Source organism: Copadichromis virginalis, linkage group LG6 (assembly GCF_057382275.1).
Source record: "Copadichromis virginalis isolate Kocher_CV1m ecotype Utaka linkage group LG6, C_Virginalis_male_GT1.1, whole genome shotgun sequence".
Taxonomy (NCBI): Eukaryota; Metazoa; Chordata; class Actinopteri; order Cichliformes; family Cichlidae; genus Copadichromis; species Copadichromis virginalis.
Genome location: NC_140623.1, coordinates 18,158,373 through 18,183,260, shown reverse-complemented (window position 1 = coordinate 18,183,260; position 24,888 = coordinate 18,158,373). Strand labels below are relative to the sequence as shown.

At 41.6% G+C, this 24,888-nt stretch overlaps 1 protein-coding gene across 1 annotated transcript; it reads left to right on the top strand.

Moving 5' to 3' along the window:
• Window positions 1–427: 427 nt before the first annotated feature.
• lsm6 (LSM6 homolog, U6 small nuclear RNA and mRNA degradation associated) lies at window positions 428–4,598 on the top strand. Its single transcript, XM_085459013.1, has 4 exons — window positions 428–511; window positions 829–934; window positions 1,037–1,150; window positions 4,418–4,598. The coding sequence occupies exons 2-4, from the start codon at window positions 841–843 to the stop codon at window positions 4,450–4,452; spliced, it is 243 nt and encodes an 80-aa protein (XP_085315139.1). The 5' UTR covers window positions 428–511; window positions 829–840; the 3' UTR covers window positions 4,453–4,598.
• The last annotated feature ends 20,290 nt before the right edge of the window (window positions 4,599–24,888 follow it).

Genomic DNA, 24,888 nt, shown 5'->3' with positions numbered 1-24,888 from the left:
GGAATGGTGTGTTGCTTTTTGAAATCTTTTACCTTTTACACTTTGTCAGACAGCTTCTACTTAAGTGATTTCTTGATTCAGCAGGTCTGGCAGTAACCAGCCCTGGCTGTGACTAGGGAAAAGTTAGCAGTTAACTCATGACTTAACAAGGGGGGATTATTTTTTAGGGGGGATTAAAGGACCAGGTAGCTTTAGAAGCTTTTTTCCTATAACAAATGAAATCATAATTTAAAAACTGTATTTTGTATTTACTCAAGTTATCTTTGTTTACCTGAAAAATGTAAATGTGACAAATATGCAAAAAAAAAAAAGAGGCAAAAATACAGAAGGCTCAGGCAAACATTTAATCACAAAACTATAGCTACTTTGTTTCCAGTTTGATAGCTGATTATGTGATTAGCGATCAAGCATTTAAGTTTTTTGTCCTCAGCCGCTTTCCGTACAGAACACGCTTGTGATTGGTCAAACTGACGTCCATGCTAAATACAATTGTCTGGAAAACGTCGGTCTGGTGAGTGAAATGCTAACAAACATATTGCTGCTGCATATAAAATTAAAGGGTTTCTTCTTGTGTTGTTGGGTGCAATAAAATGTAAGCATGCTTTTCACAAAGACAGCGACCCTCGCTGCGCAGATTCACGGGAAAATAGTCGGTTAGCAGGTTAGTTATACTCGTTAGCTAGCTAGCCGCTAACGATACTAGCCTGTTTGCGTTAGGAAATCGTTACTATTACAGACATGAACACGAGTTAGCTTTTGTTACGCTAATGTAGCTCCATGAAATAAATCGCTACTATAGTATCTAATGCTCATCTTCCATCCTTTCAGATCACAGTCAAAATGAGCCTGAGGAAGCAGACCCCGAGTGACTTTCTGAAGCAGATCATTGGCAGACCTGTTGTGGTCAAACTGAACTCTGGTGTCGATTATAGAGGTACGTAACAGCTTAGCCACTTGCCCCCCCCCCCCCCCCCCCCCCTACTGATCGGTAAGTAATGACTTTAAAGGAAAACACGGTGTGTTTGTGTACCTGCAGGTGTTCTGGCCTGTTTAGATGGTTACATGAACATCGCCATAGAGCAGACAGAGGAGTATGTCAACGGGCAACTCAAGAACAAATATGGCGATGCCTTCCTAAGAGGAAACAATGGTAAGCATGTCCCTTTTATGTAGACTTTGGTATTTAAGGCAGTATAGGTCTTCTGTAAGAAGACTGAAGTGCAGAATAAATATGCTAAACCTAAGGAAATACTGTGCAGCTGTGACAGAGATGATAAAATAGATTAAAAATAAATAAATAAATGCAGGTTTATGTTTTTGAGGCCATCAGGTTTTTCTCTGAATGTCTGAAACTGGAACTCTTTCATGACAGTTGAAAGGAGACGAAAATATGACAAACACAGGTGAGGAGCGCAGATTAAAGTGTGATCTAAAAAGGTTGTCAAATAGCCAACTTGCCCAGAAAAGTAACCTGCTCTGTAGGATGTTCCTCTCAAAACAGGAAGCTGTGGTCTGTCTGATAATGACTCACATTCAGTGCTTGCTTATTAATTCCGTTTAAATGAGGGCATACATTATGAATGGCACAACTTAATGGTGCCATAATCTTTTAGCTATGTTCTGTTCTAACACAACTCCTTTTTTACTTGTAAAATAAAAGTGTACACAGCTCCAGTAAGCTGTACAGTACAAGTCAGTTGTGAAGAGTAACCAGAACCCTGAAACTGTAAAACTGAACTCAGAAATGTGTTTTATTATTTATTTTTTTTATTTATACCAGTACTTTTTTTTTCCCTCTTTAAACTGTGGAAAAGGTCTCTCGCCTTCTTGAAAGTATTGTGAGGGTTAGCCAAATGGTGATAATTAGTTAATGATAAAAAAAAATCCCACTCAAATTAAATTGGTCTTCAAATTAAACTTTTTGCCTGCATTGATTTTTCGAAGTACATCATTATATGATAATAATCAGTAGATAAACTGTTAATGACAGTAGCTGTAAGCTGATGCCCGAGCTGATTTATTAAGATATTTTTAACTCACTAATTATTGTTAAAACAACACATTGTTAACACAGCTCTTGGGAACTGCCCTTTTTCACTCGTTGTCAGTTCAATATTGCATTTTCTTGTGTGTCTTGCTATATTTTTATGAAACTTTGTATTAATATTCTCCATGTTGATCAGCATAGACAGACTTGAACTTAAACTGTACAATGGCTTTGTACAGTGTTTGCCTCTTTTTGATTTCCTATTTTTTTTGTGTTTGTCACACTTAAATGTTTCAGATTAAACTAATTTAAATACTAGACAAAGATAACACAAGTAAACACAAAGTGCAGTTTCTAAATGAAGGTGTTTATTATTAGGAGAGAGAAAAATCCAAACCTACATGGTCCTGTGTGAAAAAGTGATTGCCCCCCCTAAACCTGTTGGGCCACCCCTAGCAGCAACAACTGCAGTCAAGTGCTTGCGATAACTGGCAGTGAGTCTTTTCCCGCACTGTGGAGGAATTTTGGCCCACTCATCTTTGCAGTGGATCTTTGTTTAAGTTCAGCCACCTTGGAGGCTTTTCAAGCATGAACTGCCTTTTTTAAGGTCATGCCACAGCATCTCAATCGGATTCAGGTCAGGACTTTGACTAGGCCACTCCAGAGACTTCATTTTGTTTTTCTTAAGCCATTCAGAGGTGAACTTGCTGGTGTATTTTGAATCATTCTCCCAACTCTGCTTCAGCTTGAGGTAATGAACCGGTGGCCGGACGGCAGAATTCATGGTTCCATTTAACACAGCAAGCCTCCGGGTCCTGAGGTAGCCTCAGACCATCACACTAACACCTTTTCACTGTTGGTATGACGTTCCTTTTCTAAAATGCTGTGTTCGCTTCATGCATGATCTAATGGGACACACACCTTCCATAAGGTTCAACTTTTGTCTCGTCAGTCCAGAGAGTATTATCCCTAAAGTTTTGGGGATCATCAAAATGTTTTCTGAGGCCGTTCCATGTTTTCGCCATTTGTGGATAATAGCTCTCATTGTGGTTCACTGGAGTCATACATCTCAAGAAATGGCTTTAAACCCTTTTCAAGACCAAGAGGTCTTTGTTTCTCATGTCTTCCTGAATTTGGATTCCGACATGTGCCTGGCTTTTGAGGATATTTTTGGTCTACTCCACTTTACATGATTTCTTGATTGAGAACAGGCGTGATACTAGTCAGACTAAACGCCTTCATTTGGAAATTTGTGTTTACTTGTGTTATTGTTGCTTAATATTTACATTTGTTTGATGATCTAAAACAGCAAACATTAAAAAAAAAAGGAAATCAAGAAGGGGACAAACACTTTTTCACACCACTGAAACTGTCCTGACACAGAGATTTCATGTTTAATCACTGGTATGCCCCTTTTTTTTAAATTTTTTTTTTTTTTATGAGAATTGGCTCATTGTAAGGCTCTTGTTTGCAGAGATAGTTTTAATATATTCTGTATTCACCACAGTAGTCGGAACATTGTTTTTAACTGTATTGTTTACATCTTCATCTCTCTGTCTGCATTTTCCAGACACCAGGCATGCACTGTATCCAGTGTGTGATTTGATCTCGAATGTGAGTCATGCAGGCCGGTGTTTCAGGCCGCAGATAGTGTTATTTTTAGTCAAAATAACCAGTACAACAAACTATACAGATTATCTTTGAGGGGAAAAAATGTGGAACGTGGATGCTGCAGGGGGTCAAGGTTTAACATAGAATTTGCTAAATCATCATCAGCAGCACATTTTCTTGTTACTGGAATTATTGTTTTTTCTTTGGGATTTGTTTCTGTGGAATAACTTCTGTGTTTGGGGCTGCGCATTCAGACTGTTGTGAGGTGCAGTAGCTATTCACATAAAAAAAATAAAAACAAAACACACAATGGCTCCTCTGTTAAAGACATTTAAGAAAAAAAACATTTTGCAGTGGAGCCAGACTATAATTTATAACGGCTTCTAAATAAAATAAATTAAAGACGAGAGAAACACCCTTCAACAATGTTGTGAGCATTGATGTTACACAATTTAACCAGCAGATGGCGCTCTTCAGCATCTCTCCTGGCAGTACAGGGTGTTTCCAACAACCAGCTGATTCGAGCAGTCGGGTGGAGTGTAAATGAATAACTACACACAAAAAAATGTTAGGGGAATATGTTTATTTTGTGTGTCTGAAAGGAAATAAAAAATATCATCCGACATACAGGATTTTTAAGTCACCAGATGTCTGTGTCGATCTTAAAAATCCTACATTAGCCTGCCTCTGTTTTGCTTTACGCCGCCTCATTGAGTATTTTGTCTGTCAAATGAGATTTTCGGAATTTTGATTTATTTTTATGGATCATCGTGTATGAATAAGATCCCCCCCTTCTTTTCTCCTGTCTCCTTCTTACAGTTCTGTACATCAGCACCCAGAAGAGGAAAGTCTAGTGAAGACCATTTTGAGTTCATTTAATTTTTTCAGTTTTTAATAATGTTTCAGAAGACGACTGTCATACGTTTTTGGTTCTGTAAAGCTTGAGAAGCGTTTGTTTTGTGAAAGTGGAATATATGAATAAACTCTGAGTTTCGATTTATGTCTGACTCGTTGAACGTCATTTACACATATTGGTGTTATTATCACAAGGAAAACAACTATAGCTTCGCACATTTACCGGATATGGTCCAATCTAACTTTTTCCTAGCAGGAAAACTAAGAATTTAACACAAACCTGCGTTTTCCTCACTCAGAAGGGCTTTAATGTTTAAGTAAATAAAAGGTGGTTAAGAAAGCTGGTGAATTTCTTTTGGCTCTGTCCAAACCTGCAAATTTTAAACTATTTGTAGAGATGCATCATCTGGTGTGGCTTTTATTTCCCATTTGGTGCCATGGAAACAAAGAAATGTTCAATGTAAAAACAAACTGAACTGTTTTTGAACACTTAGCCAGCACAAAATTGATGTGACTCAACAGATGAACATAGCTCACTGCTATACAAGCAAATGTCCTGTATTTACCAGTAGCAGTCAATGATGAAAGTGCTTTCTGACTGATATATCCATACATGCTTAATGATTTTAATAATTGTCATTTAAATCTTAAATGGCTTCTTAGACTTCCCCCTTGCTCGTGGGGAAGTCTGACTGTGGAAGACGAATGATCTATTCTTTTTGTCCTTTTAGTGAAATCGCTCGCTCACAGTTTATCCCCGGAGCAAGCGGAGACATCAAATCTACCACTGTTTTCCCAGAAGGCTTCAAAAGGATTAGAACATAATTTTGTAATTTGTCAGTCCTAATGTGCTAATTTTGTAATTGATCTTGATGCGACTGGCCTGCAGAAACCCATTACTGAATGGCTCGTGTACAAATGCACTCATCATTACACATAATCTGACAATCGGCCGCTTTATAATTTCAAATAAAACGCTTCAAAACAAGAATTTATAAACAAAAGCTCCTGTTGTGAGGCTCATTTAGCTTCAGTCTCTGGCTCTTTGGTTTGCAAATTGATCACAAAGATTTAGCTCAATATGACATCATGCTTTGATTGCTTTGTGCGCATAGATAGATATATAAATATATATGGATAGTTATAGATATATATTTTTTTTAAACCCCTACATCTGAACTTTGCTGGTGACTGTGTTGCAAAATACACTTGTTGATCACTTAATGCGCCGTCACAGATTGAATATCTACCTGTGAAAGAAAAAATGTGCCATGCAAATATGTATCACCGACCAACAAAGAGTACAAAGACTGCAGGACCAATCTATAAATGGTGCCACCTGCAGGCTATGTCAGGCTGCATTAGCATGTAAACAGATCTGTCAGATCAACTCTGACTGCCTACTGCTGCAGTCTTCCATGTTGTAATGCTTTTAAAAATGTCTCGGAGCGAACAGGCCTGCTTTATTTATTTATTTATTTTTTAAATCATCCGTGACTGCATAGGTGTTCTTTGTTCAGTCAGGTTTGGATTGGCTCTGCTGTGTTTTGCCCTGTGAAAATCAATGCGGTGGCACATGCAGGGAATTGGAAGTTTATTCCATTTCTGCGTCTGGCCTGTGGTCATTTAGCAAATGAGTTCAAAAGTGGCATCACCTCATTACGCTAAGATAAGAATGCTATAAATATATGATTCATTAGTTTCTTAATGAGAATGCTGTAGCGTGGAGGCATTGGAAGAAGGGTGGGGTTGGGGGTGGGTGGGGGATTCTTTTTCGTCCAAGGATGGATTTTCTTTTTTTTTTTTTTTTGAGAGCCTTGTTTTCCAACCTGTACATGCGCACTCTGGCCCCTGGAAGGAGACAAAAGGCTGCCAAGGTCAGGCCTGACTTGAGAATGAAGGACGCGTTATTGATCAAACTCTGGCGAGCTGCAGCTGTAAGAGACGGAATGTTGGAGGGAGATTGAGCTGCAACACAGACACGAAACACAGGCGGACATAGGCGCTGAGTGACATATATATACACACACAAAGAAAGGCACGGCACACAGCGCAACACACAAAGAATCATTATGGCACTTGGTGAGGGTTAGTGCAGGCAAATATTTACCCACTGGAATCATAACTGAGCCGCTGGCCGTGTGGCCTCACAGGGAACCCAATTAATACCATTCACACAAATGACCTGGTGGGAGACATCGTGCTCTCGGACTGTGAGCTTTTTTTTTTTTTGTTTGTTTTAAAAACTCTTGAATCAATGCAGGATCTTCTTCATCTTGCATGTGCATGCATTTGTCCTTTAAACCCTCTGCAGAACAAAACTGTTTTTCTTTTAGATCACTGAACACCCAAAATCCACCTCCTTTTTTATTTTACATTTCATTTGAAGACACTTCATTCCGTCGTCCAGGCTTACTTTGCGTAGAGCGCTGGTCCCCACTTGCCCGATCGCAGCGGGCTGACGGAGGATGCTGCAGTGGCTCGCTGTTGACGTGTGGAGGTGAGTGATGGAGGGGAGAGGACAAAGGAGGGTAGAATAGGTGACAGCCTTGTTATGTAGGAGAGAAAGCCAAGGGGGGGCAGACTCAAGTCTTACAGCACCACCAGCTGCCAGAGCTACAAAACTACAGTGGAGACGACATGGGATGAGGGAGGGAGGGGAAAGTGGAGTATGACTTTGACCCTGACTGATCACTGCAGCATGACTGTCTAGCCTTTTCACAAGGGATCAAAGGAAGACAAGGACAACCTGAGATTCTGTTTTATAACATTTGGCTGTGCAATGTGGAACTTTTTATATGAATGGTTGATAAAGAGTGTTTTTCTTTTGTTTGTAAAAAATATATACACAAAAATATTCAATAACTTTAACTAAGGTGGCTCTTCCTGCACATTTACCACATTTCCGCTGCATCTACCGCCTGCACGTGTAGATGCGACCAGCTATTTGTTTTTGTGTGTGTAAAGAGATCGCCCTCCTCACATTGTATTAGGATGTGAACTTGACCTGCTTTGACCTCTGCCTGACAGCCTGTCGTGTGTTTAGGATGTAAATGATGGCGCTGACCTCACACTCAGCGGCTCCGCTCTCACGTTTCGCAGGCTGGGTCAGAGGTGCCATTTGGAAAGTGCAGAATAAACAAACACCTTAGAAACAGCATGGCGGTGGCTGACAAATTTAAATACGTTCCTCTGATTAATACGCTGAATGTAAGCTGCACGTTAACTGATTATTCCATGAATCAGTAATGGGAAACATGATTTTTATCATTCTGCCCCTCCACATCCCCCACAGTGAAGCAGCTAAGATATGATTGAAGTGTATACTTGAGGCTTTGATTCAAGGGAATTCATAAACTATTGCATTAACTGTTTAAGCATTGCACTCATTTCTTCCTCAATTTTCAGGCCTGAAAGTAAACCATCAGAGATCAAGTGATACAAAGCTTTATGACAGGTTTCACCGCAAATTAAGAAGTGGGACTTCGATACGTTCCCTAACCCTAACCCTAGGCATTACCATTAAAGTGAAAAATCTAAAAAGGCTTGAAGAAAGATGGCAGAAACTCTTGCAAGCTGATGGAGAATAAGTAAAGTGACGATATCAACATTTCCTCTGTAAATACAAACCTCTTCACAACAGCTGGTCAAGCCTGTGGACGTTGAAAGAGACACCTTCATTAATGTAAACAGAAGGTTTCCAACAAAGTGCAAATAACTGGTATGTAAAAAGAGCAGAAAGGCTGGATTAGATTTTTTGCTAGATTATAAAAAGGCCTGTCTAGTTCTTGAAAAAGGTTATTTGTCAGCTAAAGTTAAGATTGTCTTGTATCCGAGTAAGTGAAAAAGAAGAGAAAGAAGGAGCTATCATCATCTGTCAACCATGGTAACACACTGTAATGACACGTGCATGTATAGTGCCAATGAAACTGGGTCTGTGGTGTTTGCTGATTATGTGAGCCTGTACAGCTACAGCTTCTGCTCAGGTTCAACCAAATGTTGAAAAGACTTAAAGCAAAGAAGTGGAAGTTTGTTAACAGGCTGGTCACTGGCTGCAAAGGTTTGTGTCCAAGACTCAATAATATTCCTCATATTTATACACTATGTTGGTTTGAGCCTGTACAAATGCAGACAGTGCAAAAAGGGCTAAACGATTAACACAGTTTTGTTTTTTTTGTTAAGCGAATCATGTTTTTATGCTTCATTTCAAATCCACTGTGAATGTGGTTGAAGCAAAAACAATATACATGCTGAGTCTTGAAAACACATCCATTCAGACAATGTATCAGCAGAAAAAAGGTGTGCATTACTTATGTGTTGATCTGCGAGCTTCTCAGAATCGCTTCCTTGTCTTTCAGGAACCTTCATCCACGTCCAAGTTTGACGGCTGTTTTGATCCTAATTGAGTGTGAAGGTCTGTGCAAGCCTGTGTTGTTCTGCAACCCCTAGGCTCTTTATTTAGCCTCGAGGACAGTCAGCCATGGCCAGAAATGCGACCCCTGACCTTCTTAACTGGAAGAATTCTATTTCCAGCATGGACAGGGTCTTCTGTGATTTATCTTCCCCCAAAACAGCCCGATGCAGATGGCAAAGTTAGCGGAGTGTGACTAGGTGCTCTTCAGGACGCTAGAGAACAGCTCTTTGGCTCTCGGTGTGCTGCATGTGTACGCTATGAAGAGTAAAAGCTTTATTAAGGAAGGCAGGAAAAGTCTTGAATGATCCAGTAGCACGGTCCATGTGAGTCCTTGAACCTTGGCCCCTAAAAGATTCTGCAGCTGTCCTGCAACAGTAGGGTCTATTTTGGAAACGCACTCACTTACATGTTAATCGTACTGTAGCACTGACCGTGACCTGACCCACTTACAGCTCAATAAGCTGTATGGATATGAATACAAAGCGCATCATCACTAGTCTAATCGACAGGCCAAAAACAGGTTTGTTAGTTTTGCGTTCTGTTGTCCCTCTTAGTGAACTTTTTCTGTGCCTTTGTCAGTAAAAACAGGCGAAGCTTCGGGCTAAAAATGTGTGATCCTCAAGCAAACTCCTTTAATCCATAAAAATAAATAATTAGGTAAGTAAAATAAAACTTTTATTCTTCTATAATAAGTGTTTAACTAAACAGCTCTGCTGCCATATTGCTGAACTTTCCTGACACGAAAGGTATTTGTAATTTTATTCCAGTGCAATTCCCGACCACATCATACTGTAGGAAGAAGGAAAAAAAGCTCACCGTTACTAATACTTGGTAGGAGGTAATTTTAGGTTGCACAGAAGTTATTGCATCAATGGCTGTCTTGGGACCTTGTCTCACAAAATAGTAAATGTAAGGATGAGCTCATCAGCGCTTGTGAGCAATAATCAGTGAATATGAGGTAAACGGCCCGTGTCAAAGAGCCATTTTCAATTACGTTTGCTTCAGAATGGCCCTTGCCTGTCCTGTTTGTCAGCCAAGTCTCACTATTATGCACATGAGATTTGCATGAAATACAAACTAACCCTGCACTCAGGCAATTAGCCTCCATTACACTGGTGTTGCGATTGCCAATTTGTCTGCCATGCAAGGTAATCTGGAGCGTTGCTGGCAAGCACCCAAAACGGTAATAATGGTAATGCAAGAGTCTTTTGTTGTTGTTTCCTCTCAGACTAACAGCCACAGGCGGCTGGTGTGTCACTGGATGAAATGTTGAGGAAGTGGAAATGTTTGCACGACAGTCAGAAGTTGAGACATGAACCTTTGTTCTCAAATAGTGCAGGCCAAAGGCTTTTGGGGTGCTGATTCGGTCGGATTCTCTCTCACCGGGTTATTCGGGGTTAGTTTTAAGTTTTGCTATTAAGCCTGGAAGAGTTGCCTGAGAGTTACGTATATGTCTTTTCAAAGGCTTTTTATGAGGGCCCAAAGAATCAATACTGGACCATGTGTATGTGAAAAGAACTGCTGGCAGCAAATCCAGCCGTAACTATCCCAGCTGTGCAGCTCAGGGCTTCAGTATGTTTCAGCTTCAACTCTCTACTCTCGCCACTATCACGCCATCAGATTTCATTCTAGCAACGGTGGAAGCTGTTTCCAGTGAAGATGCTGCGTATTGGGAGACGGTTAAAAGAAAAAATAAGAAGAGTGTGAATCTTTGACTTCTATAAAATCATATTTCTACCTATGATCAAGCTGACTGCTAAAATAAGCTTTTTTTGGGAGAGAAAACAAAGGTTAAAGGTAAAAATATAATCTGTAGGGTCTGCTGCAAACATCCGGTATGGTTGACAGTCCACAGTGGTGCAGCTTTGATTTGCTGTAATGGCGTTGTCAGCATTTCGGGGTGCTCTTGATGTCGGGATAAACTGTTCCAGGTCTCATGGTTTGACCGCTCATGTTTCTTCCTTTGATAGTGATAGTACAGCATGCTCTGGTTAAAACATCCAATAATAACCATCAGTAGCAACAACTCAACATGTTACGAACTGGAAATATGCTCCAAAAATGTTCTTTTGACCGATTTGTTTTACAGAATTCAACCTGTCTTTCACAATCAGCAGCACCGACTGTTGCGATGTTTGATCGTGTGTGTGTGCCACACTAGAAAGGCCTTTGTGTGCATGTTTGGTCATCTCAGTTTGTGTGTCCACTGCTAAAGACGGAAGCTCTGTGGTTTGACTTGCTGCACTCAGACTGCCTTTGATATTGCTCAAGGGCAAAGCCAGACAGAAGAGTTATGACTTCAGCCCATCTTTGACTTTGGCCGTCAGGGAGGTCATAAGGAGGCTACAATCACACACACGAGAACACATATTAAAAAACTACTTAATCTATCACAAGAATGCACAAACGCACGCACGCACGCTTGCACACTGGACTGCAGCCACCATGAGAGTCAGAGAAACACAATTAATGGCTTTTTTATACCTCAGTTAGTTTGTGTGTATGTGTGTGTGCACAGGAGAGAGAGAGCATGTGAACATTTGCGTCACAACATATTAAGAGACAGACGGGGGAAAGCACCTTTCACATCACGATATGACTTCCCGTACAGCGCAGCACGCGGACAAGAGGCCATTAAATTCAATGTGACACCCGCCGGGTGAGCCACTGATGCTTTTTACGGGGGCGTGTCACTTCCAGAGTTTTTAACGAGCGTCACTGCGAGCGAAGAGGGGACGCTCTCCGACTCACTCCGGCAGAAGGCGCCAATAGAATTGAAGGAGCAGGTTTTATAGGGACCGCACATGTGATGGTACGGCCTGGAGGAGGAGGCGTCTGATAGACTTTTATGTAGAGCCTAAAGTGATGGGGCAGCACTTTTAACTGAGCATACAAATTGAAACTTGAACATATTCTTACATCATTTTTTAAATTTTGTTTATTGTGACAACTGATGGTATATTCCTCTCTGGAAAAGATTCTATAAACTTCAAAAGCTTTATGGATATCGACATGTAATCTGGGCTGCGACCAAGCTCCTTTTGCAGCTTCCTTCCCCCAAGTTTTGAAAGCACTATCCGAGCTCCTTGTGCCCTCTTGTGGTAGATCCCGGTGATGGCTTTGCCCCTTAGCCAGCTACTCAACTCTTCCTCCTCTTCCTTATTTTAATTGACCTGGATTTGTTCCTTTGCTTTGCTGTAATGAAAAAGCAAGAGGTGCCTCGAGACTGAAAAATCCTGTCAGCTTCGCCCTGCAGCAATTCCCACACCCCAAAACTGGGTCCCCTTTACAAGATCTCCTGTTTGAAGCTGAGCAGAAATAAAAAATTTAAAAGACCTGGGTGCTTCAATGCCTTGCGATGAATAATTAAGAAATATGCATTTTCAGATAATGGAGAAGAGAATTTTTAATACATCTGGATGTAAATCCATTGGAAAAAGAAAAAAAAACCCACTGCATATGTTTGTGTGGAGCTGGCACTCGAGTTTGTATTGTATTCTTATTTCTCTGTGTAAAGATGCAGTGAAATATTTATCCAGAGTTTCCTGTTAAACACAGAGAACGAGCCTGATCGCTTTCTTAAAATACAGAAACCTGTACAAATGGGTCCAGTATGACACGCATGCATATTAATGCGGTTTGCTCAGTGCGCTGCTCAGAGGTTCGTGTTATCAATACAAGGCGATCAATATTCTACACGATGAACAAGGCCATTCAATCAAAACACGCTGCATGAGAAATGAAAGAGAGATCAAACTGAGAAATGAATGTATTTAGCAGATACAAAGTCCTTGGGTGAATATATAAAAATACGCATTTGTGTGATTAACAAAGATGGATAATGGTGCCGTACTTTTTTAAAAATGTCATTCTGAACATGCTGAAAAACGTAGAGGCGATAAATGCACAAGCAATTTAGTCAGTCATACCTGCCACCACCTCCGTCTGACGGTGTCACGGCAGGTCACGTAAAAGCCATATTTCAGGTTAAATTCTCCCCTGCTGCTCTTTCCCCACTCCCCCTCCCTACTCACCCATGTCATGTTACAACTCCCAATACACCTATGATTCATAAACCACAGGGCTGTTTGATTTTACACTTGATGACTCATCACAGGTTTAAGTCTTCATATTAAAGCCCGGTGACAATTTTATGGTCTCCATACTGGAAGGAGAGCGAGCGTGCTGTGCCACGATACAACAGAAACTCCCGTCTGTCTTCATAACTCATCTCTGTGATGGCAGAGCTGGATTGAGTCATCTTCGCTTCCGGCTGGTGCTGTAGCAGAAAGCCTGGCTGAATGCTGGGGCCGAGGTGTGCTGTATGTGTGTGCATGCGCGGCGTTTTGTTGTGTGTTTGTGTGAGTGTGTGCTTGAATGAATGCTCGTCCTAATTAAGCATCGGCAGCTCCTTGGACCAGGGGGAGGCAAGACTTCACAGCCATTAAATCAGGACAATGCTTTTTGTGTCACTGGTGCTGGCGTAAGTTGCCCTGCTTCCCCTCCCACTCCTTGCATCTCCTCTCCCTCCTTACCCTCCCACCTCCTCACCCTCTGCCAGTCTCACAGCAGCCAGGCAGCCTAGGGCTCCAAAAATAAATGATGGCTTCCCAAGTGCATGGTCAAGGCCAGGCAAGTTGGCAGGACTAGGCATCCTTTGAGAGCTGTAGCAATAACTCACTGGGGTGCCCTCCAGTGGTGGATTGTGCTCACTGCAGTTACACTTCAGGAATGCACATCCAGAGATAAAGGGAGCAGAAATACTGCATAGTATAAGGTCCAAAACAGCAGCATAACCTGCATTTACTCACTTCATGGCCTTCTCTTAGACTATTGTAATGTATTAGACAGACAGACAGACAGACAGACATATATACATAGTCACAGGTGCCAAGTAAGGGCCTTATATTATGAGAATTATAGCATGTATATATACAAAAGTCATAAAAACAAACATATACAGTATTTCTACTTTTAAACTGATTGCTTACACAGGTATCTAATCAGGGGATCACATGTCAACTCAGTGGACTTAGTCATGTGAACATGATCAAGACGACCTGCTGAAGTTCAGACTGAGCATCAGAATCAGTGAGGAAAGGTCATTTAAGTGGCTGTGAACGTGTTCTGGTCTGAGTATTTCAGAAATTTTCCCCACACATTCATTCATTCATTCATTCATTCGTATTTAGGGTTTATAGAAAATGGCCTGAAAAAGGGAAAATATCCAGTGATATCCATCCAGTTTTCTGGATGAAATGCAGAAGAGCATACCTCTGACCTGTGTCCAAGATTGCACACCTGGTGCCACACCAGCCACACCATGCCAACATTTAACCACACGAGGGGCCACTCCTGTCAGTATAAAACACAGTAAAGTGAGGCTACAGTTCACATGGGCTCACCAACATGAGACGGTGTAAGATTGGAAAAACAGTACATGGTTTGACGCCATCTTTTAACTTTGTATTTTGCCTCCAGGTCACTGAGATCATCGTCCTAACGACTCCTCTCAGTGCCCTCTTCTTGCCTTAAAACTAAAGGCGACCTCTAAAGATGTAACGTTGGTGGAATTCACTGTAAATGTTTTCTACTGCTCTTTTATTTGACTTTTATTTACTTATATATTTACTTTCATTTTTTATTTATACTTCATTTTTCAGTCTTATTCATGGATTGTATTATTATTTTATTTATCACATTTTTAAAATCCTTCCTACTTTGTATTCATTCTTATTGTGTTGTTTGTTTATGAGTTTTGTGTGCCTGGAGAGCACCTTGGGTCAATCTCTGTTGTTTTAAAATGTGCTATTGAGTCAGAATTTGGTATAAATAACATGAAAGCATGGATCCACCCTGCCCTGTATAAATAGTTCATGCTGGTGGTAGTGTGTAATGGCATGGGGGATATTTTCCTTGCACAATTTGAGCACCTTAGTACTAACTGAGCTTGATTTCAACACCACAGAATACCTGAGTGTTGCTCCTAACCATGTCCATCCCTTTATGACCACAGTGTACCCATCTTCTGATGGCTGGATATCAGATATCTATATTTGAATCATTGCTGTATGAAAGTAAACTTCAAAACATCTATGTTAAAATCATCACAGGTGTGTTGAATTTCTTTATACAGGTGTTTTTTAAACTTTGCAACTTGGAACACTGGGGCTCAACAAACTGAACCTTGAACAGGTAAAAAGCACTAATATGTAGCATTATAAAAGCAAAAGTTAATAGAGTTGAGTTGTAAGGTTAAAATAAACCTGTCTTCACACCCAGCAAAGCTCAGAATGAAGGGCACTAAGGAGTCAAAGTGGGTCAGTGTAGAGTATTCCCAGCACGGGTGTCACCTGCTGTTCCAGGTCAGTGAAGGACTGGTGAGTGCGTGTGTCAGAGTCAGACAAAAAGACTATTTAAGTCATTTGTATAACCAGACATATCTATAATATGCATAACTTAAGACTGGAGCTGAAAGGATTTTTGAATGAATTACACTTTCAACTGACAGAAACTTAATTGGGAGCTAATTTTGTAACTTTTAACCTCCATTAGAGCTCCATTTGCTAATTAAAGTTTCTCAAATGTGAGCTTTTTGTTACTTTTTTTCTCTTCTTCTTTTATACACACACATACACACACTCAAAAATACCTTCAAATTTGTGTGGACCGGTGTGTGTGTCCTCACAAGTGACTGTCGGTTCTCATAAGTATAGTAGAATGGAGATTTCGGTCCTCACAAAGATAGCTAGACAGGAACACACACACACACACACACACACACACACACACACACACACACACACACACACACACACACACACCCATATATATAGATTTTTTTTTGTCAGTTTTTTCAGACTTGATAGACAGACCACCTGATGGAGGATGGAGGGTTCATAGATCTGGAGCTGACACTGCTTTCAGTTTCCCCCAGCTGGTCATATGAAACATTTGAACACATATTTTAATTCCTATTTAAATGAAATAAATCAACACCCCAAATTCTTAATCATCATACTAGACAGCACTTTTGCCTCACAGCCTGACGGTCCTGGGTTTGAACCTTGGCTGGATGCTTGGTTTACTTGCTGCTTTAATATTGTCTCAGGGTCTATTGAGCTTTATGTCCTGATGAAATAAAAGTAAAAAATTAAACAACGGCAAAAAACCAAAGAGTCTGATGGTTTTGGAAAAAAGTAATTTTCATTTGATGCCAGTACTTCTTAGTGCTCAGGTGTGCATATTGTTCTGTCAGGACAAAAGCAGACTTTTCATATTTACAGGCTTTACACACACTGATCGCACAGGCAGTGAAATACAGCAACTTACAGCAAAGAGCGTGCAGATAATTTAATACGGGAATAAAATATACAAAAGAGAAATATCATTCTTGCATCAGAAGAAGAAGAACAGACGCACTCACACAAAGCCTCATCTGCCCTCCAAAGCTCTGCACACTGTAGTAGCTCAGTGCTGTAGAGTGGATGGAGCGGCTTAGAGGCAAGTCCTTTGGTCTGCTATTAATTTTACATACTCTAAGGAGGCAATATATATCTTTTATCCATTTAATTAGTTCTGCTGTCTCTAAGTTGGTCAGATCTATTTTCCACTCGATGAAACGGGCTGGTCGAGTCAGTCATGGAATTCATCAAATATATGCATTGCATCTCTGAGGACCCTTCAGTCGTTAATACATATTCAATGCCTGAGTTATTGTTGTCATAGACAGACACGCTGAACTGCAGTTCAGAGAATTGAGAGCAATTTAACTCGCATTTCCGTACAGCCCGTTATTGACTTTGGCATCAAACACGATGAATAATGGCGTCGTCTGCTTAAATACAAATAAATGTTTGCAGACACAGACCACTGCTGAGGGCCTAAGGCACTTCTAACTCGAATCCTCTCCGCAAAACAATTCAGGACATGTGCTGCCTGTGAAATCCAATCAAAACGTCTCAATAGATGATTTATTAATTTTAACAAAACTTATTCAAGTTTCATAGATGTTTTCCTCTTTGCTGTTTTCCCTGTAATACTTCTGTAAACGGGCGCATCGGTGGGTGGGCTGGATGTCCACTAGGGGTCAGGCTGACACAAAGCATTGAGCAGCTTCTGAAACAACGCTGCACGCGCTCAGATGCTGGAGCGTTGTGAGGTGATGTGAGGCCAGGTCCTAATGATGGAAATAAGATTCAAAATCTTTTAAAATTAAAATGTTAAAAAAAAGGAAATTCAGAATTCTAAAGTGAATGAGGTGAAATGAACACATGTCACACGCAGAGAAGCACAATAAGAAACCCAGAGACAAAGGACGTGTTTGATTTTAACAGAGTCGTTTGCATTTCATAAAAAAGTCCAATAAAATCCCTGACTGCCTGGTGGTCAGAGCCCACTGCTGCTGCTATTTCAAACCACAAAAATTGCTTTTTTCTTTCCTTCTTTCATTTTTTTTTTTTTACACCCCGTAATCACCTTCACCTTTAAGCAAATCACGTCTGCAACAGAGTCAGTGCATTCACCTCAAGTGCTGTGCCATAAGCAATTTTATCAGAAATGATTGCTTTATGCTCTCCTTATAACACCCCTCACGGCTAGAATCACATAATAATTAATGTAGCAAAAATGACTCATTAGTGCAAATATATTCCAAAAATACGCCAGTCAGTCCTGCTGATGAAAATACATTGATTTGCTTGAAAGGTGAAATTTAGGAGCTGAAGGTAGAAAAAAAAGAAAAAAGGTGCCATTATGTCCATACGAAAGGTTTCAAATCTGCTGATTTTATTCTTAAAGTGTCGAATTCAGCTTTCGTCACTATACTGCAACAATTCATAGCAAAAAGAATAATCTCAGGGCGATTTACGTTGGAAAGTAAAGAGCAAGCAAGCGAGCACTTGGCTTCTTTCTTTCTTTCTTACCATAAATCTCAAATCAACTAAAAACAAAATCACACTGTCAGGCTAGTTTTCTCCAGTTAAGTCACCTCATAGATTCATACATCTGTTCTATTCTTCAAATCTTTAATTAGTGATCACCTTCAGTATTAAATGTAACACTGCTGAGATAACAATTCAGGACGGTGCTTTTGCTGCTGCTCTCAGGTTCAATTACCGTCTGCAGCGCTCAGTATTTATCCTGCCCATCGTTCACGTTCATTCATCACTTTTTGAGAGGAGCCAGGTTGGTGTTTGTAAAAGTCCTGTCACAATTCTGAGCCTTTTCTGTAATTAATACATCAGTTATGCTCACAAGGATTTTTTTTGTAATCACTAAAAAAGTTTCCTAAGTAACCCATCAGTAAATCTACAAAATAAGACAGAACAAGGACGAAGCGCTTGTGGACATTCACAAAAGCAAACAAAGCGGGGATTCATTAAAAGTCCACGCAATGAGTGTTTTTGTCTTCTCTGAGTGGCAGCTTGTTTCTTTTTCTTGTTTTTTTGTTTGTTTAGTCAAAAAAAAAACTTCACTCTCAGATGTTAACAAACACAAATATGTGTTTCTGTGAGTTTTGACTGTGTATGTGTGCTTGAATATCTGCTGCGAGGATCCTGACACAGACACACGCACACACACACACACACACACACACAGAAGACAACTCGGTGAAGTCTTTAACAAGCTGTCAGGGGCCATAACATTGTTCTCCTGCAACAGTTAACACGGCACACCAGGCAGCTCCAGGTAGTGACACCCTCAGTGCACTACAGGAGCACCTTTGTGGTCCAAACACACACACACACATAAAGAGAGAAAAAGCTGTGGTTGTACTCGCATTCTCACTTCTGGCCCCATACACACCGCAGCAGCTAATAGGCGGCAGTGTTCTAGCTTAATGGAAGTGCAGAGAGAGAGAGTTCTGCTGTTGAGGTAGATAGGGCCCTCTGGGCAAAAACACATTAACCTATTTGGAGGGCGTGAATTCTAGATGGTGTTATTAGCAGAGAGTCTGAGCACCTTGAGCTGAGCGGCTCTAATGCTCACTGTGAGTTTGTGTGTCAGAGAGAGAGAGAGAGACAGAAAGAGAGCAAGAGGAAGAAAGAAAATTCTTAGTTTCGCTCGACTGTCTCAGACCAGGAGTGAAGGCCTTTGCACAATTTATCTCCAGCGGTGTGAATCAGCAGGTTGGAGAAAAAGCTGGACTTCCTTCACTCAGGGTTTTATTAGCTTTTGAGCAGGAGCACAACAACAAGTCAATGCGGTGCTGGAAAGTGAGGGTGGAAACAAACCCGACCGAGTAACCAGTTTAAAATAAAAAGTAACACAAGTCGAGAATCACCCAACAAGCTACAAAACTTATTAGAGAAAGAAAACACAACAACTGTCACTGTCTCAGCGACACATATAATCTCACGCTGAATGCTAAAGGAAAAAAATAAAAGAGCGGGGTAATTACGCTTATGCCATCCACCAATTCTATCCAATTAGCCAATTAAGGCTAATTACAGTTTTAGCTTTGGCACAAGGCTTTTCATAATTAACCATTTATCAAATCTCCGCCCTCTTTCTTACCAGAAGACACCCAGGCAGCAGAGCAGCGCAGGCATTCGCTCCCATTCTTCCACCTCCCCCAGAGGGACTGGAGCTGTAAGTTTGCTCCCACTTATTCCCCTGATTACCTTGTGAAGGCTGTAAATACATTTATATTTAACCTTTCTTCAAATTATGACTTAATAATTATTATACAGACACAGCAGATGGGCAAAAGAATATACACGATGATTGAGTGGTTGCTCACAGGCAGTCGTTTTAAGGTTTTTTATAAATAAAAGAAAAATGAATTCCGATTTGACCACCTTCAAAGCATCAATGCACCGAGGTGACCACAAGGTCAGCAGGGACTCCAACCTGTCCCTGTTCTTCTTTACACACACACACACACACACACACACACACACACACACACACACACACACACACACACACACACACACACACACACAGCACTCTAACCCCTATTGTACCCACTGCATTATCTACTTTTAGTTTGATCCTCCGGTTTCACAGTGTAAGTGAATTTCGTCAAGTTTTACATTATTAAAGGGCAGAAATAATTTATCTAATATTCATTATTTATATTTATACAAGGAGCTTGTCCGCAGGGACCAGGTCTCATTTTCAGCCTCATATTTTGTAAACAGGCAGTCGCACAAGTGACAGTTCCTTTGATTTAAAGAGACAGGCCTGCTTATGGAGAGTGATGCCTACCTTGAATTCAAATGGAAAGGTGATCAATTTTTAATTTTTCTTTTCTTTTTTCGGTGCGGCGTTTGCATTGACTCGCTCTCATATTCTCTGGCTGCTGTTGTCCCTTTCAAACGGACAACGGTGGCGGACAGGTGAGCTTGAAGCGGAAAACGTAGGCAGAAAATTCATCCGAGCAGCAGCCCAGAGAAAAAGAGAAAACGCCGGCTCGGAGAGGAGAGCACGTTTATTCTGGAAAACAAATGAAAGGATGACTTAAAGAAGATCACCCTTATAGAACTCATTTTAATCTTAATCCTCCATTTTTATGTTTTCTTTCCTTTTGTGGAAAGCCACAGACGACTTCTGCAGAAGCGTCTACAACCCCCCCACCTCTTTAAAAACCAATAGCATCACTGGCAAAGTCAAATGCTGATAACAAGTGAACTTATTTGCTGAGAACTCACCGGAGGCTTGCGCATTAAAAAAACAGCATGAAGTTGGTCAAGACCGCAGGATTGCGTATGCAACTTTCCATGTTAACAACACAGAGCAGACAGACGGGAGGGCTGGCAGGGCCAGACAGCCGCATGCATGTTTGTTAGGCCGAGCGTGTCTGCCCCGCACCTCCACGTCAGCGGTGCCTGAGTAGCTGTAAGTATGAACAAAATCACTTTTCAAGGAGAATAATGTAGAACAACATCGTGTCAACTTTAGGATATATTTATATATTTCTCTGGGCGCGGCATTAATTTTAAAGGAGCTTTTTTTTTTTTAAGTTGAGGAAAAGGGAACGCCGCGCTCCGATCGCGTTACGCCGCTATGCAAATGAACGAAATGAATGTCAGAATTTGCAGTGAAGAATTGATGAGGACAGAGAGCGCTTGTCTTGGTTGCGAGGCGCACGGATGACGGAGAGGACAAGTGACGTTCATTTTCAAAGGAAAGTTTCACGCCAGCTATCATGGCAGCCAGTGTGACTTGCAGATAAATTTTAATGCCCCACTCTGACGATTCTGTGTCACTCTCCCCCTTTTTCCTTTCTTTTTTTGTAAGAACCCATCGCTATCTCCTCTCCCTATCTGCGATAACATCCGAACAGACACATGTGCATGTGGCGCCAGGACCCAGAAAGCCTGTGCACATGGAAAAGAAAGATTGGGGGGGGGAAGAGTCTTTATAAAAGATTCATCACAAATGTCTCTAATCCACTACTGCATTGTCAAGGAGATGTTATAAAGCACACATTGTAAATGGATTCTTCCCTCACTGACTAAAGTCATTTCTGCAGAGGGATGGGGGGAGTGGAGCCAGGGCGACAGGGGGCATCCTTGTGTGGCACCAGACAAGTACATAGTGCGAGCAGATGAGCAGCACTCTTTGGGACTGCATTACTACCTGTCCCCAGTGCTGCGCTGCCTGTGAGCCTCACTCTAATGTACAAGCCGGCCACATTCCCCTTGTCAAGGCCTTGACGTGCACATCAAAAATTACCCAACCTAAAGTGACAGCCCCCTTTCTTCCTGTCTCTCCCCTCTCTGCAGCCCAGCCTACTCTCCAACCTGCTAAAGGAGTGAAAGCCAAGACTGCCAGTGCCACTCTACAGCGTCAGGCACTTTATTTGTTCCTCACCGCAGGCAACCGGGAGGTAAAACAATATGGATGGCACTGTGGAAGCTCATAATATTAGCTTTAGCTGTGGGCACTTGGCCATAAATATCGCACTGCCTCATGGAGAATATGATTGGAGCCACTTGAAGTATCGGGCTTTTGAGCAAAGGTCTGGAAAAAAAAAGAAAGAAAGGAAGAAAAAAATATGGTGGCCGGGGTGTCACTACCTTTCTTTCATCTCTTATCAAATCACCCTTCAGCTCCTCCATCCTCCCAGTGCAAAGTGACACAAGTCTCTCATGCTTTTAGTGGCACTTTGAAAAATAAGACCTCAGTGAAGCAAAAATAATCACTCCTTTCAACACTTCACTTCATCTGGCGATGCTCTTCACTCCTCCATTTCGGAGCCTCTTCAATCATAGGCGATGATTTCGGGTATAATTTATGTATTTTCTGTTCGGGGGGGTTGGTAAAGGAAAAAAAAAGTGACAAGAAGAGCTCCGGCCTGCCACAAACACGCAGACAAACATCCACACGCACACGAAATCTGACACATTTTGTACAGCTTTGATCTCTTGCGCTGTCTGACTGTTACAAACGTGACACTTTACGGTCTGATCTGGTCTTTTTAACCCCTCGTGGTAATCCGGGAGTGCGTGTGTGTTTCAGGAATGATGCTAGAGAATTTGCGCGCTGTCTTGAATTCACATTTCTCTTGAGGACAAATTAACGTGTTATGGTTTCATGCTGGCACACGTGCAAACTTCCTTACAGATGTGTTCATCAAGATAAGAACAGACTGGATCGAGTAGGGCGATATGGACACCTCAGCCTGATCTGTAACAAAAAGATTTCTCTGTTTCTTTCTCCAATCAATAATCTTTTGTTGCTTGGATCTTTCCTCTGTGCTGCTCTGCGCATCCCCAGACTGACGCTGTTCAGTCAGTGCTACAACTCTATTAAGCTCAAAGAGAACTGGATAGGTTGTTTTTGGACACTACAAAACAACGAAGCAACCCCCCCCCCCCAAAAAACAAATCAAAATGGACACAACTGTTTAAAAAAGATGCTTCAAGGATCAGCAAAAGCACCACAAATATAGAAAAATAGCCATTATAATAAAGATAAAATCATCCAGGGAAGACACAAGATTTAATTGTATATCTAGTTGTTTTGAGGCCATTCCCTTTTGAGAAGCCAAGGTTTTCCACTTATCTATAACTAATGGGTAATGAAAACTTGCTGTTTATATTTATATGCAATACTTTTTTTCTTTGTGCATGTGCCGATCGCATTTTAGATTCAATTTCTTTTCTTTTTTTGTAATATATGAGCTGTGACCAGAAGGCTCCTGGTATGAATCTAATGGATATGAGAACATGCAAATCTGCTGCTTTTTCACTCATTTTTTGTTCAGTCCTTGTGCCTGACCATTTTTTGAGGACTATTTTTTCTTTGTTAAGCCACTTAACACTGATCTATAAATCAGTCAAGCATAAAATGGCAACTAATTCAAGGCATGAAGGTGAACGCACGCAAAGCTACTGGTCCGGACGGGATTCCCGGCCGCGTCCTCAGGTCATGCGCGGCTCAGCTGGCTGGAGTGTTCACGCACATCTTCAACCTTTCCCTCTCTCTGTCTGTAGTCCCAGCCTGCTTCAAAATGGCCACCATCGTCCCTGTACCCAAATCCTCCACCATCTCCTCATTGAACGACTGGCGACCTGTAGCCCTGACCCCCATCGTAAGCAAATGCTTCGAGAAGCTGGTCAGGGACTTCATCTGCTCTGCACTACCCGACTCACTGGACCCTCTACAGTTTGCATACCGCCACAACAGGTCCACTGATGATGCCATAGCCTTGACACTACACACTGCCCTGTCACACCTGGAGAAGAGAGACACGTATGTGAGGATGCTGTTTGTAGATTACAGCTCAGCATTCAATACCATCGTTCCCTCGAAGCTGGACAGGAAACTGCAGGATCTAGGACTGAGCAGCTCCCTCTGCAGCTGGATCCTTAGCTTCCTGTCTGACAGACGCCAAGTGGTCAGACTGGGCAGCATCACCTCATCCCCCATCACACTGAACACTGGTGCTCCACAGGGGTGTGTACTGAGCCCTCTCCTGTACTCACTCTACACCTACGACTGCACAGCCACTAACAGCTCCAACATCATTGTGAAGTTTGCGGACGACACTACAGTGGTGGGTCTTATCACCAACGGTGATGAGACGGCTTACAGGGAGGAGGTCAGCGCCCTGACCCACTGGTGTCAAGACAACCATCTCACCCTCAACGTCGCAAAGACAAAGGAGTTGATAGTGGACTTCCGGAGGTGCAGAGAAGTACACACCCCCATCACCATCAACGGCGCTGCTGTGGAGAGAGTGAGCAGCTTCCGGTTCCTTGGAGTACATCTGGCTGAGGATCTTACGTGGTCAGTACACACAAACAAAACAGTGAAGAAGGCGCAGCAGCGCCTCTTCTTTCTCAGGAGACTGAAAAGATTCGGCATGAGCCCCCGCATCCTCAGGACCTTCTATCGCTGTGCCATTGAGAGCATCCTCACTGGATGCATCACCACCTGGTATGGCAACAGCACCGCCTACAACTGCAAAGCTCTCCAGCGAGTAGTGCGGTGCTCTGAACGGATAATTGGAGGTGAGCTTCCCTCCCTCCAAGACATCTACAGGAAGCGGTGCCTGAGGAAAGCGGGGAGGATCATCAAGGACTCCAGTCACCCCAGCCATAAACTGTTCAGACTGCTTCCATCAGGAAGGAGGTTCTGCAGCATCCGGTCCCGTACCAGCAGACTGAGAGACAGCTTTTTCCATCAGGCCATCAGACTGCTGAACACGTCATGGACACCTCAGCTTCACTACTGGAACTTCAACATTATGCACTCCACACTGTATATAAATGCCACTTGTTTTGCACATGTCTCAACTCTGTATATTTTATATATTTTATTATTATTATTATTATTATTTTTATTATTATTATTATTATTATTATTTTTTACTATTTAATTTGTAAAAATGTGTACACACACACACACACACACACACACACACACACACACACACACACACACACACACACACACACGTAGGAAAATATTTAGTATACACATCCAGAAATGCATACACTATTATATATTGTACATATATTTATTAGTTTCAGGTTGGCCATTCTTGTATTTTGCTCGTTTGTGT

Bases quoted from the DNA above. Each gene is read 5' to 3' on its own strand.
- lsm6 (XM_085459013.1), top strand. From the start codon at position 841: ATGAGCCTGAGGAAGCAGACCCCGAGTGACTTTCTGAAGCAGATCATT. The intron at 935-1,036 runs GTACGTAACAGC...GTGTACCTGCAG, and splicing joins CTCTGGTGTCGATTATAGAG to GTGTTCTGGCCTGTTTAGAT. The intron at 1,151-4,417 runs GTAAGCATGTCC...TCCTTCTTACAG, and splicing joins CTTCCTAAGAGGAAACAATG to TTCTGTACATCAGCACCCAG.